The sequence below is a fragment of the Puma concolor genome, chromosome B2 (assembly GCF_028749965.1).
Source record: "Puma concolor isolate L17-30 chromosome B2, mPumCon1.1.hap2, whole genome shotgun sequence".
In the NCBI taxonomy this organism is placed as follows: Eukaryota; Metazoa; Chordata; class Mammalia; order Carnivora; family Felidae; genus Puma; species Puma concolor.
Window position 1 is genome coordinate 53,557,773 of NC_141671.1, and position 15,638 is coordinate 53,573,410.

General features: G+C 35.3%; 1 protein-coding gene across 2 annotated transcripts in view; it reads left to right on the forward strand.

Annotated features, from left to right (window-relative positions):
- HCRTR2 (hypocretin receptor 2) overlaps positions 1–15,638 on the forward strand; it is a 113,759-nt gene that overhangs the window by 82,492 nt on the left and 15,629 nt on the right. For both annotated transcript variants that reach the window (XM_086707090.1, XM_025925591.2), the window contains exon 4: positions 2,307–2,422. In XM_086707090.1, the coding sequence (XP_086563216.1) occupies positions 2,307–2,422 (116 nt within the window). The remainder of the gene's footprint in view (positions 1–2,306; positions 2,423–15,638) is intronic.

A 15,638-nucleotide genomic window follows, 5' to 3' on the forward strand; every position in this document is an offset into this window, starting at 1 on the left:
GAGACTTCAGAGAAAGTTTCAACCCATTCAACTTAAAATTCCAATGGCATTTATAAGTTTTCAATTAGCTTAGACTCTAAGTACGGAATGAAGAATGTTAAGACTACCATGTTTCTCCAATTATCTATAATAATATTTTTATTAAAACAATCACTCCCAGCTGGCAAGTGTAATTTCACCTGATCAACTTTTCTCTGTGTGGGTGTTCATTATCATACTATGCATTTACCAGCCAATTACATATTTTACCAACTATTTATAAATATACCCACTACAGAATGAGCTTTCTCTCCCATCTGTTTAAAACCCAAACTGTTATCACAGTGATGGTATCCATAGCTGCAATTAAAAAAGAAAAATATTACCTCTCAAATCTACTCTCCTTCACTCAGGTTAGCCGGAGGTAGACCTCAAACGTCTGTCAGCTTCAAAGCTGGGAGCCCATGTGACACCTTCAAAACAAATAAAAGTTCAAAGGCACTCAGGTGCCTGGGAAGTGTCCAGGTCATCCTCCACTCCTCTGAAATGGGCTTACCAAATACTGTGCTGGTTGTGGCACTTCAAAGGGCATGGCTGTTATTCCTCCAGTCACTGCTCAGATTCTATCACTTTTTATGTAACTGGCCTGTTTTATGGGATAAAACTTAAAAGGAAGTTAGAAACACATGAGTAGGTGTGAGCCAGTTGGGCCACAGAAGAGCTAAAAATGACACCCCAAATCAGTCTCTTGATTGCTCTCTACCAGAAGCACAGGCACCCCGCTGTCCCCTGTGAAGATTACAGTGAAGAAAAACATCTACCTGAGAAGATGGAGTTTAGAAAGAAAAATAAGGAGACTGTTAAACTCAGCCAACTCTAGAAGACAAGGTGATGGACTCAAGATTGTGGAGAATAGTTAACTCATAGATATATTTAAAACATATTCAGTAACAATGAAATGAATGATTGTTCAATGAATATTATCAATTATTGTGTTCATCTTCATAGTTACTGTTGGTTAATCCTGACTGTAAATTGTCCTTACCACATTTGATCACAGAACTGACTCTTCATGCTTCTACGTGCCCTTTCTGAAGCTATGGGGAAAAAAATGCATAGAGGTGATAGCATTATTCCTCAATAATAGTATGGAACTAACCTCATTGCCAATATCAAAGCCAAATAAAGCTGCTTAATTTTTAGAAATGAAAAAAAAATTAAATTTGTATTTTGTTATCATTGAATTAGAATTCTATCTAATTACTGCATTTAGTATCCATGGAATCCATGTAGGATGCATTCTATTTCCTGTTTTCCATTTAAGTAAAAGTAACTGGATCACTGTGATATATTCAAATACAAGTATGGGAAAAATATCCTTCAAAGCATTTAAAAAGTCAGTAGGGACTCCTGGCTGGCTCCGTTGGTGCAGCATGTGACTCCTGATCTCGGGGTTGTGAATTCGAGCCCCATGTTGGGTGTAGAGATTAAAAATCAAATCTTTAAAAAAATAAATAAAACAATTAAAAGTCAGTAATAAATATATTTAGAAAAGCTAAAAATATATATTAAAGCACAATGTTATTTATTAATTGAATAATTGACTCTTTAATAAAGGCCCAATCTGTGATACGTATCGCCTGTGTACCTAGACTTAATGGCAAGAAATCACTACAATCCTAGAGGTGCTCATGACTAAATCAATGAGATAAATATTAAAAAAAATTGTTTAAAGATTAAGTAAAAAAACCTTAAGAATGTCATTTTTATTAAAAGTGCATTGCAAACATATATATACATACAAACAAAATACTGAGAGATAAATTTTATATTGTTCTGATAATCAACAAAAAGAATCATTAAATGTTTGCTGTGTTTATTTTTCGAAAAATTTTCCACATTCGTACATGGGGGTACAACTGGAATAGCTTCCCATTTCTCCAGAAACTTATAATGAGAAAGAATCACTTGTCTTGTTTCCTATTGCGAATTTAAGTATAGCGCATTCCAAGTTAATTTTCGTTAATTAGCCTAGATAACTTATTTTTGATAAATGAATGCTTGACTTTGGATAGCCAGTGTTAACACACAGTAAGAAATTGTTAGTTGTTATTCCTTTCTGAGTACATTAAATGAAATTAAGACTTCACATCGTGTGTGTGTTTGTGTGTGTGTGTGTGTGTGTGTGTGTGTGTGTGTGTGTGACATGCCAGTGAAATCGTATAGAAGTTAAATGTGTACTTTGAAGGCAAAACATTGACAGACACACCTTTAAAAAAATATGTGAATTATAAAACCAGATTTCATTATTTTGGCTTTCATTTCAGGTGAAATTTACCCCAAGATGTATCACATCTGTTTCTTCCTGGTCACGTATATGGCACCACTGTGCCTTATGGTGTTGGCCTATCTGCAAATATTTCGTAAACTCTGGTGTCGACAGGTACGTGATTTCAAATGATTTCTTTATGCTTTGCTTAGGATGTGCTCAAAAGTGAAGAGTACACTGAACCAACATAATATGCCTACTGAAAGACTGTATTCTAAAATGTTGAGGTCCTAACCATGGAAATATGCCTGGGCAATTTTTTAGGTTAATATTTAAGGAATGTGTTTATGAACTGCCTTAATGACTTTAAATTTTAAAGCACTGTGATGAATTGATTTGATTTTTGTCTAGGATTCATATAAGTTTTACTTTGTCAAATAAATAACGAAAAATTCTTTAAAGTTTCCTGAGACTGTATGTAAAGAATGTTGTCGTCTTTATGAGATTTATGTAGTACATTTTTATTATATGGGTTAAATCTCCAACTTCAAAGATCTTATTATTATTAATATTATTTTAGCACAGTAGAGAGTCAGGCAGAATTTAGAATTTTAGAAACTGTTTATAATACTGATTGGGGATTATTGTAATTTGCTAGGTAATTTTGCTCTCCCAGTGAGTATATTCATTCTCTGTCGCTCATTCATCATTTATTGTATCATATTTCTTTTGCACACATATCTGATAAAAAGCTAAAAGCCCCTGTCCACATCACCGATGAATTCATAGACTAGAGGAGGGAAAGAGTCAGATGCAGAGTGAAAATCATCTTCATAAAGATAAGCCAGATGATCAGAGGAAGGCTTGGTGGATGGGTATGGTATCTAATTCAGAGCAGGAAACGCTTAAGCGGAACCTTGATGATTCAAAGTAAATCAGCAACAGATACATGTAATGGTTTATAAAAGTTTAGACAATGGGTATAGCTTATCCTCTTATACATTTTACCTTAAAATGCCACACCTCTTGGAAATGTATCTCTCTCTTTCTCTAAACTTATTGCCAGCACTGAGAGCTCATCAGGCTTGTGGAAAGCCATGCTGTTAGTCTGTTTGCTCTTATGTATTTTATCCACTAGGAAGAATTTACTGGACCACACTAATTCATTAAAAGGATTCCACAAAGCTTTTCTTTGGTCTTTGAGGGTGAGTCTTAATTTGAGTCTCCTTCAAATTTTGTTAGTCAAAGCAATTTTTCAAGATATCTTTTACTGGTTGAATATGAGTCATGGTTGCATTTTTCCACCCTGTGTCTTAGAATTCCAACTTTTTTTTTCTTTTCCTCTATTTGTGCAAAGAAACAATTTCTTTTATAATCTTAAAAAAATGTAGCTGTTAACAATATTTACGATCATTCTGACCTCTAATTTTTCAACTAAAGTAACAAATGTGTACCCCTGTATAACATGAGTGTTATTTTATAGGTCCCAGTGACGGTTTCCTCAACACTCTCCACCTGGCCGTGATATCACACACTTTAGGGTGCTTGTTGCTATCGTGCCCACTTCTTGGTAACTGTTCTTATACTAGTCAGTATTTGCTAAATTATTCTGCTGTTAAAAAACAACCTTAAAATATGTGGCTTTGCAGCAAGTTTGTCTCACTGACGTTCCATGGCAATAGTGAGGATGGGCTATGGCTGTGTTCTCCTTGTCGTCTCATTTCAGAACTCAGTCTAAAGGAACAGCACTTCCTGGGACATGCCATTCTGGAACTGAGGGAAAGGGCAAGGAATCTGGAAGAAATATGTACTGTGTCTTAAATCTTTGCTTTGAACTGGCATGTGTTAAGTCTCCTCATATTTCATTTGCCAAAACAAGTCTTGTGATTAACTGGACCATGGAGAAGGGAAGTATCCTACTCTCACAGAAAGACACTGCAAGTGAAAAGGCAGTAGGAATCTTCTTACAAGCTGAGTGAATAATTGGAATGATACAGTACAGAGAATTCAAAACCACAGACCCAGGGTCGGGACTACATGAGTTTAAATCCTGAGACTGCAACTTAATACATGCATGAATTTTGTCAATTTTTTAAAATTTCTCTGCCTCTCTTTCAGGATCTTTAGAGTGGGGTTGCATAGCATCTACCTCTCAGAGTTGTTACACTTATTTGATGAGTTAATTCAAGTGCCTAGAGCACAGAAAGTGCTCATCAATTAAAATACCTTAATGGTATATACTGTTAATCGTCCTTTCAACGGAATCTGCTTGTGTATCTAAAATAAGAAGCATGTGTTGAATCCATGTATATGATGACTTTCTTAAATAGATCTCTTTCACAGTGCTTTTAAATAACATTAGAATGACATTTTTTTTATTTGTCTATCTGCTCTACTCTACAGATGAAGTTAGTACACTCTCGTCTTTATCTTATATCCCACCAATTTGTAATATACATAGAACGTATCTGTTGCTGAATAAATACTTTGTAAGAAAAAAGTGAGTAGAAAAATAAGAGGAAGTTCTGGGAATATTTAGAAAGAAGAGAACATTGGGGAATTCATTGCCCAGTTGTTCATAGAACAATTCATGGAAAAATTGGAATTTGAAATTTTTCTTGAAAGAGAAAACGCTTTTAATGAGTATGTAGGAGTAAAGATATTTTAGATTTCCATTGAGATTCTTGACTAGAAATATTCAGTGTTAAGAGCATTCCCTACTTCCATATTTTTTCTAGTAATGTGGATTACATATAATAGATGCTTATATTGGCTTATTCATTTATTTCCAGATTGACATGACTTTAAAACTCCGTGGGGTACCTAAATCGGTATTGTTCATCATTGAATCCCAAACACTTAATGGTATGGTATCTTGCACAAAGAAAGTAATCCAAAAAATGTTGAATAGATAACTACCAAACTCCAACCAGTTTATTTCTCCATTATTAAAGCTTATAGTTCTTCATTTCTCAAACTCTAAAGTAAGTTCAAAATTGTATTGCAGGTTTAGAAATAACCTACATTCTTTTGATGAATTGTTCTGGTTAGCACAAACCACATGATCTAGGAGATTTGCAGTAAAATGCTTGGGCTGTGAAACTAAAAACATTTACAAAACAGATTGGAATGGAAAATGACAAGTTCAGCTGAGCTCACTTTAGGAGCCACAATAAAGTAAATTAACCCCAAATGGGTGATTATGTAGAATTCTGCTTGAGCAACTCTGAGTTTCCAACTGTTAATGTCTATAAACTGAGTTCCAAGGCATTATGTGTGCCATAGGCTACATCAAGTGAGCCATCAAATGGAGGGCCTATCTTATTTGCTTAACATTACAGATGCATGGAATCTGTTACATACTTTGGAATTTCTAAGTGTAAGATTATTAATGAGTAAAGCATGCAACCTTGTCTGACTTTCTCAAGAACTTCAATCTTCATTAAATGAATTAACTAATGCTTTGCTATAATCAATGACTTAAATTCTTTCTTGATAATGTGACTCAGGAAATTCATTCAGTCTGGAGATTATACAGAGGCTTCTCTAAGCCTCTTCTTTCTAAGACCTGTTTAATCTTAGCTTATATGACTCTATCAGTGTTCTTACTAGTTCTAGGCTGCGATAATTCAACACTTAAATTATAATCATCATGTGAACTCATGTTAACTCATTCCAAAAATATTTATTAAGCACCCACTCTATTACTGGTACTGTGGGATGAACTGGGGATGAATCATACCTGATCTTTGAGTCTGAACTGAATTTCAACTTACCAAGGAATATAACTTTGAAAAAATTTTCCTGTCCTAATTTTTATCACAGTCTTTTCTACTACTCTTTGTTATTCAACATTCATCTAAGAAAACTTAAAATAATTAATATTAGGGGATGATAACTAATTCCTGTGTGAGAAAATAGACAGCAAATTGTAATTGAGGAGGCAGAATCAAAAGGTGATACCTCAAGTCCACACAGAGAAATAAAGAGCACTAATGAAAGTAACCACATAGGTAAATACAAAAGAAAGTATAAATATTTCTGTTTGTAATACTTTTATTCTCCTACTTGACTTAAGACACAATAGCATAAAGCAATAATTATAAAACTGTATAGATTCAACTTATAATGTAAAGTATAATTCAAAGGAAAGAGAAGGGAATGAAGCTAGATTGGATCAGTTTTTATACACTATTGAAATCAAATTTCCATTAATCCAAATATTGTTTAGGTTGCTAATTGTAACTCTCAGGGCAACAACTAAGAAAATAACTCAGAAGACTATTGTGAAAAAAAGGAAGCAAGAGCATTAAAATGGTATACTAGAAAATATCTATTTAACATAAAGCAGCAATGGAGGAATAGAGGAACAAAATAGACTTGATACATACAGAAACAAACAGCAAACTGACAGATACAAATTATTCCTTTTCAATAACTAAGTTAATGTAAATGAATAAAACATGCCAGAGATTGACAGAATAAAAAAACAAACATAAAACGATACAACTCCATGCTATCTACAAAAGACACATCTCATATTCAAAGACACAAATAGTTAAATATAAAATAGTAGGAAAAAACATATTATGGAAACAGTAACCAAAATAAAGCTGAAGTAGCTGTAGTAATATTAAAGGAAACTTTAACAAAAACTGTGACTATAGGGATGCCTGGCTGGCTGTCAGTAAAGCATGTGATTCTTGACCTCGAGTTTGTGAGTTTGTTCCTCAAACTGGGTGTAGAGATAACTTAAAAATAAAAATCTTCCAAAAACAATTGTGACTAGGGGCGGCTGGGTGGCTCAGTCAGCTGAGTGTCTGGCTCTTGATCTTGGCTCAGGTTGTGATCCCAGGGTCATGAGAGTGAGCCCCACATTGAGCTCCACACTCTGGAGATTCTCTCCATGCTAAGATTCTCTCTCTCTCTCTCTCTCTCTCTCTCTCTCTCTCTCTCGCTCTCTCTCTCTCCCTCTCTCTCTTTGTGTGTGTGTGTGTCCCCCTGCTCTGTCCCTCTCTCCTGCTCTTGCTGTCTCTAAAGTTAAAAAAATTAACTATAGATAAATAAGGATATTTCAAAATAATAAGTCAATCTATCAGGAAGTTATGAAAATTATAAACTTGGGGTGCCTGGGTGGCTCAGTTGGTTCTGCATTTGACTCTTGATTTTGGCTCAGGTCATCACCTCATGGTTCATGAATTCAAGCCCCGCCTCAGGCTCTGCTTGGAATTCTGTCTCCCCTCCCTCTGTCTCTCCCCCACTCACACACATTTTCTCTCTCTCTCTCTCTCTCAAAAATAAGTAAAATTTAAAAATTTTTCTAAAAGAATTATAAACTTAGCAAATGAAATCCACAATACATGAAGCAAAAACAGAATTGAAAGGCGAAATCCACAATTCAACAGTAATAGTTGAAAACTTTAGTACTCCTCTTTCAGTAATGGATAGAAAATCTAGGCAGAATATTAACAAGGAAATAGAAGACTGGCACAAAACTATCAACCAACTAGACCTAACAAGTATCTACAGAACATTCCTTCAAAAACAGCAGAATGTGCATTCATCAAAAGTGCACATGGACTCTTCTCCAGACTAGATCCAATGATAAGCCATAAAGCAAGTCTCAGAACACTTAAAATAATGGAAATCATAAAAAGTGCATTCTTCTACTATAATTGAATTATATTGGACATTAACCAAGGACAGAAAATGGGAAATTCATTCACAAGTACATGGAATTTAAACCTTTCACTTTTAAATAACCAAAAGGTAGGGGCGCCTGGGTGGCTGAGTCAGGCTTCTGATTTTGGCTCAGGTCATGATCTAATGGTTCATGAGTTCGAGCCCTGTGTCAGTCTCTGTGCTGACAGCTCAGAGCCTGAAGCCTGCTTTGGATTCTGTGTCTCCCTGTCTCTCTACCCCTCCCTTGCTTATGCTCTGTCTCTCTCTGTCTCTCAAAAATGAATAAATGTTTAAAAAAATAAGTGTTCTGACCATTATAAATAAATAAATAAATAAATAAATAAATAAATAATCAAATGGTAAAAGAAGAAATTACAAAAGAGCTTAAAATACTTTGAAATAAATAAAAATGAAAACAATACATCAAAACTTATGAAATTCAGCAAAAGAACTGTTTGGAGAGAAATTGATAGTTATATCACCTATGTTCAAAAGAAGAAAGATCTCATATCAATAAACCAACATTCCACTTTTAGAAGTTAGAAATAGAAGAAAACATTAAAGACCAAAGCAAATAGTAGGAAGGAAATAATAAAGTGTAGAGTGTAAGGAAATAGAATATGGAAAATAATAGATAAAAGTCAATTAAACTGAAAATCGGTTCTTTGAAAGATACTGACAAGAAAAAAACAAGAAAAGATTCAGATCACTAAAATCACAAGTAAAAGAGGAACATCACCACAAATGTTACAGAAATAGAAAGGGTAAGGGAATGCTATGAATAATTGCATGCCAGAAAAGATAGTAAAAAGATAGATAGCATAAAGTGGACAAATTCATAAAAAGACACAAACTACTAAAATCATCTAAAGGAGAATTAGAAAATCTGAATAGACCTATTATAAACCAAGAGATTAAATTAGTAATAAGAAATCTCCCACAGAAAAAGCCCACTGGCTTCACTGTTGAATTCTACCAAATATTTAAAGGACAATTAATACCAAACTTCCACAAACTCTTCCAAAAAGTAGAGGAGAGAACACCCCCCACATCATTCCATAAGGCCAGAATTACACTGCTATTAAAAGTAGACAAAGATATCACAAGAAAACTACAGACTAATATACTTAAGAATACAGAGTAGTATGGGGCGCCTGGGTGGCGCAGTCGGTTAAGCGGCCGACTTCAGCCAGGTCACGATCTCGCGGTCCGGGAGTTCGAGCCCCGCGTCGGGCTCTGGGCTGATGGCTCAGAGCCTGGAGCCTGTTTCTGATTCTGTGTCTCCCTCTCTCTCTGCCCCTCCCCCGTTCATGCTCTGTCTCTCTCTGTCGCAAAAAAATAAATAAACGTTGAAAAAAAAATTAAAAAAAAAAAAAGAATACAGAATAGTATACTCAACAAAATACTAGCAAACCATACCCATATGTAAAAAAGGTAATACAGGATGATGAAGCAGGATTTGAAAATCAATCAGTGTAATACTACATTAACAGAAGACAAAATCCACATGATCATCTCAGTAAATGCAACAAAGCATTTGACAAAAAAATACCCTTTCAAGATAAAAGCACTCAATCAACTAGGAAAAAAAAATAGACTTCAATTTGATAAAAGGTATCTATAAAATCCTACAGCTAACATTATATCTTACAGTGCAAGACTGAATATTCCCCTGCTAAGATCAGGAACATGACAAGGATATCTGATCTTAGCAGTTCTATTTAATCTATTCAATATTGAATAGAACTATATTCTACCCAGGTCAGTTAGTCAAGAAATAATATTAATAATAATAATAATAATAATAATAATAATAATAATAAAAGTCATCATGGTTGAAAAGTAAGAAGTAAGCTCTCTTTCTTCATAGAGTACATGAACTTGTACATAGAAAATCCTAAAGAATCCACATGCAAAAAGTTAATAAACAAGTTCAGTAAGTTTTGAAAATAATAGATCAGTAAATAAAAATTAGTTTCACATCTATAAACTAGTAAAGAACAACCTAAAACTGGAATTAACAAAATAATTCCACATAAAATAGCACCAAAAAAGTAAAACAGTTATAAATTTAATAGAATAAATGAATAACATACAAAAACATGCAGGATGATTTAAAAATTAAAGAAGGACTACATAAACTACATAAATGAAATGACATTCCATATTCATGGAATGGAATACTTAATATTGGTAAGATAGAAAAATTCTTCAAACCAATCCACGGATTCATCACAATCCCTATCATACACCCAGCTGCCTTGTGGATTTTTGTTAGTTTTTTTGTTTTTGCACAAATTGGCAAACTGTACTAAAATCAATGTGGAAATGAAAGAGACCAGGAATGGCCAAACTAATCTTCAAAAAGACAAAGTTGGAAAAGTCACTTTTCAATGTCCAGTCTTATAAAACTTAAGTAATCAAGATAGTATAGTATTTGCATACAGATAGTCATATAGGTCAGTGAAATAGAATTCAAAGTCTGCAAAAAACCTTATGTATTTTGTTTGTTTTGTTTTAGTACGAAATTTATTGTCAAATTGGTTTTCATACAACACCCAGTGCTCATCCCAACAGGGGCCCTCCTCAATGCCCATCACCCACCCTCCCCTCCCTCCCACCCTCCATCAACCCTCAGTTTATTCTCAGTTTTTAAGAGTCTCTTATGGTTTGGCTCTCTCTCTCTCTAACTTTTTTTTTCCCTTCCCCTCCCCCATGGTGTTCTGTTAAGTTTCTCAGTTTCCACATAAGAGTGAAAACATATGGTATCTGTCTCTCTCTGTATGACTTATTTCACTTAGCATCACACTCTCCAGTTCCATCCACGTTGCTATAAAGGGCTATATTTCGTTCTTTCTCATTGCCCTGTAGTACTCCATTGTGTATATAAACCACAATTTCTTTATCCATTCATCAGTTGATGGACATTTAGGCTCTTTCCATAATTTGGCTGTTGTTGAAAGTGCTGCTATAAACATTGGGGTACAAGTGCCCCTATGCATCAGTACCCCTGTATCCCTTGGGTAAGTTCCTAGCAGTGCTATTGCTGGGTCATAGGGTAGGTCTATTTTTAATTTTTTGAGGAACCTCCACGCTGTTTTCCAGAGCGACTGCACCAGTTTGCATTCCCACCAACAGTGCAAGAGGGTTCCTGTTTCTCCACATCCTCTCCAGCATCTATAGTCTCCTGATTTGTTGATTTTAGCCAGTCTGACTGGCATGAGGTGAGATCTCAGTGTGGTTTTGATTTGTATTTCCCTGATGAGGAGTGACATTGAGCATCTTTTCATGTGCCTGTTGGCCATCTGGATGTCTTCTTTAGAGAAGTGTCTATTCATTTCTTTTGCCCATTTCTTCACTGGATTATCTGTTTTTTGGGTGTGGAGTTTGGTGAATTCTTTATAGGTTTTGGACACTAGCCTTTGGTCCAATATGTCATTTGCAAATATCTTTTCCAATTCTGTCGGTTGCCTTTTAGTTTTGTTGATGGTTTCCTTTTCAGTGCGGAAGCTTTTTATCTTGATGAGGTCCCAATAGTTCATTTTTGCTTTTAATTCCCTTGCCTTTGGAGATGTGCCAAGTAAGAAATTGCTGCAGCTGACGTCAGAGAGGTTTTTTCCTGCTTTCTCCTCTAGGGTTTTGATGATTTCCTGTCTCACATTCAGGTCGTTTATCCATTTTGAGTTTATTTTTGTGAATGATGTAAGAAAGTGGTCTAGTTTCATTCTTCTGCATGTTGCTCTCCAGTTCTCCCAGCACCATTTGTTACAGAGACTGTCTTTTTTCCATTGGATATTCTTTTCTGCTTTGTCAAAGATTAGTTGGCCATACTTTTGTGGGTCCAATTCTGTAGTTGTATTCCATTCCATTTGTCTATGTGTCTATTTTTGTGCCAATACCATGCTGTCTTGATGATTACAGCTTTGTAGTAGAGGCTAAAGTCTGGGATTGTGATGCCTCCCTCTTTGGTATTCTTCTTCAAAATTACTTTGACTATTCGGGGCCTTTTGTGGTTCCATATGAATTTTAGGATAGCTTATTCTAGCTTCGAGAAGAATGCTGGTGCAATTTTGACTGAAAAATCCCTTATGTTTATGGTTAATTAATTATTAACAAAAGTGTCTCACAATTCAATGGGGAAAATCATAGTCTTGTCAGCAAATCCTGCTGGGGCGACTTTGTATACTCAAAATAATGAAATTAACATCACCTTTCACCATATATAAAATTTAACTCAGAGTAGATTCTAGACTTAAATATGAGAGTTAATACAGATCTTCCTCAATGTACAGTGGGGTTACATCCCAATAAAGCCATCATAAGTTGAAAATAACCTAGGTCAAATATTCATTTAATACACCTGACCTGTGTAAAATGTCATCACTTAGCCTACCCTAATTTAAATGTGTGAAGAACACATATATTAACCTACATTTGGGCAAAACAATCTAACATAAAACCTATTCTATAGTAAAGTGTTGGCAAGCGCCGGGGTGGTTCAGTCAGTTAAGCACCCGACTCTTGATCTCAGCTCAGGTCATCATCTCACAGTTGGTGGGATGGAGACTTATGGGCTCTGAGCTAACAGAGTAGAACCTGCTTGGGATTCTCTCTCTCTCTCTCTCTGTCTCTCTCTCTCTGCCCTTAGCCTGCTGGCTCATGCAGACATGTTCTCTCTCAAAATAAATTGAAAAAAATAAAGTGTTGAATATTTCATGCATTTATTAAATACTGTACTGAAAGTAAAACACAGAATAGGTTTAAATGTATCAATTGTTTACCTTCATGACTGTATGGCTGACTGGGTGTTCACTGCCACTTCCTGGAATCATGAGAGAATATTTTACCACATATTAATAGCCCAGGGAAATATTAAATTTCAAATTTCAAAGAACAATTTTACTGAATGTGTATTACTTTTGTACCATTATAAAGTTAAAAAAATCATAGGCCAAACCATTGTAAGTCAGGGGCCATCTCAAAATCTTAGAGGACAACACATTCATTATAAGACTGAGGTCAGGCATCATTATGACCTTGTTTTAGACTAATGATTTAAATTACGCCTAACCACAAGCGAAAAAAATTTAAAAATAGATAAACTGGATGCTATTGGAATAAAAACATTCGCACTTCAGAGTATACCATGAGGAAAGTGAAGAGGTGACCCACAGAATCGGAGAAAATGTTTGCAAATCAAATATATGATAAAAAACATATCAAAAATATATAAAGAACTCTTATGATTCAACAATAAAAAGAAATAACACATTAAAAGTGGGCAATGATTTTAATAACATTTTCTTCAAAGAAAATAAAGAAATGGCCAATAAGCACATCAAAAGATGCTCAACAATGTTAGTTATTAGGAAAATGCAAATCAAAGCCACAGTAAGATATCTCTTCACACTCAATATGGTGGCTAAAATAATTTTTTAAGGTAACAATTATTGGTGAGAATGCAGAGAAATTAGTACTCTCATTATACGGCTGGTAAAAATGGAAACTGATGCAGCTACTTTGGAAAATGGTTTGGCCATTCCTCAAAATCTTAAAGGATTACCATGTGGTAGCAGTTTAATCCCTAACTATATACCCAAGAGAATTGAAAACATGTCCACATAAAAACTTATACATTGTTGTGCATAGCAACAGCATCAATAGCAGTCCAAAAGTGGAAACAAATCAATGTCCATCAATGGATGAATGAATAAACTAATTGTGGTATAGGTGTACAATAGAATATTATTTAGCTATAAAAAATAATGAAACATTGAAATACTACAATATGGGTGAATCTTGAAATTATTATTAAGTGAAAATAGCCTGACACAAAAAACTACATATTGTATGATTCTGTTTACATGAAATGTAGAGAATAGGAAATTTTATAAAGCCAGAATGGTTTGTGTTTGCAGCGGGTAGTAGGATGGGGAGATAGGAAGTGACTGCTAAAGGGTTTGGAGTTTTATTTCACGGTGATGAAAACACTCTGGAAGTAGACAGTGATGGGGTGACAATTGCACAACTTTGCGAATACACTAAAACCTACTTAACTGTACCCCTTAAAAGGGAATTTATGGCATATAAATTATGTCTCAATAAATATGTTAAAAAAAAAACAAACAAAAAAACAAGAGTTTGTGAATTCGAGCCCCGTGTCAGGCAGGCTCTGTGCTGACAGCTCAGAGCCTGGAGCATGCTTCAGATTCTGTGTCTCCCCCCTCTCTCTGCCCCCCCCCCCCCGCTCACACTCTGTTTCTCTCTCTCAAAAATAAATAAACGTTAAAAAATAAAAATAACAAAAAGTGATTTTTTTTTTAAAGTAACTAAATATGGAGGGAACTCTTTTACAAATTCTTCTGCTCAAACTCTGGAGAAGGAAAAAAGGTTAAACACACAACTCAACATGTTGATGCAACGAGAATATGTAATGGGAATTATCCAAAGGTTGTTTGTGACTAAGATTTTAAAGTCCATAGAAGTATGGAAGCATGAGAGGACCTATTCAGTGAAAACCATTTGTTGGATTCCAGGAAGGGAAGGGGAAGCCAGTTTCTACTAAGAGCTAATTGGGTGATGGAGTCATGTTGAGAGACAACACATCTGGGGATGGACAAAGGACAAGAGCCTTGAGTTCGAGGGTTGGGTGAGAGAATCAGGGACAACAATTATAGCTACTGTTGTCTGTAGCAGGGTCATCTGTAGAATCTGCAAGTAGAGGTATTTATTGCAAGATTGAGAATGAAGTCAAGAGAGGGACAGATTCTTATGAGGAATTAGCATATACATCTAATCTCTGGAAAGGCTGTGCTTTGGGCAGCCTGGGTAGCTCAGTCAGTTAAGCTTTCAACTTCAGCTCATGTCATGATCTCATGGTTTGTGGGTTCAGGCCCTGCATTGGGCTATGTGGAGCCTGGAGCCTACTTTAGATTCTGTGCCTCCCTTCTCTGCCACTCCTCTGCTTGTTCTCTCTCTCTCTCTCTCTCTCTCTCTCTCTCTCTCAAAAATAAATAAACATTTAAAAATAAATAAAAGAGCTATAGCAGGATTAAAAAAAAAAGTCATGGAGTTATATGGAAAAAAATGTCTGTGGGTCTTAGAGCCAAATCATTTTCAAATGGTAATGTAAAAAATAAGAAAAAATTCCATTGTTTTTGCCAGACACACAGAGGAAGATAGAGATTACTGCTTTATATAAGATAGCATCTACCAAGCATCAGTTGTACTCTATTATGATAAAATGGGTAATGAGCTAAAGGATAGAGGAAAGGTAAAGAAGAGTGTCCTCCTGGAGTGGGCATTTTTAAGGACTCTCATCCTAACTCTCAGACTCTTCCAGATGTTAACTTAACCCTTTGCTCCTCCTGCTAGCTAAAATGCATGACATTTTTATTTGTTGACTCCTTTCTCTCACCACCTTTCACTCCCACTGATCTCTCAGCCCACTTTATTCTTATTCAAATCCTATCACTCCACTGAAACATCTCTCAATGAAGTCACCAATGATTTCCAAAAAATGTTTCCCTAAGGATTTCTTGCTTGAGCATTTGCCAGCATTGAGCAGTGTTGTTCGTGGCCTGTTTATGTACCACCATTCCATGGCCCTGCTCTCTGCCTTTCTCCTTCTCTGCTTTGAGTAGTTATACTCCCTTTCCTGGCCATTAAGTGACTCTGTACTGGGTTCCTTCATAACTGCACAGCATTT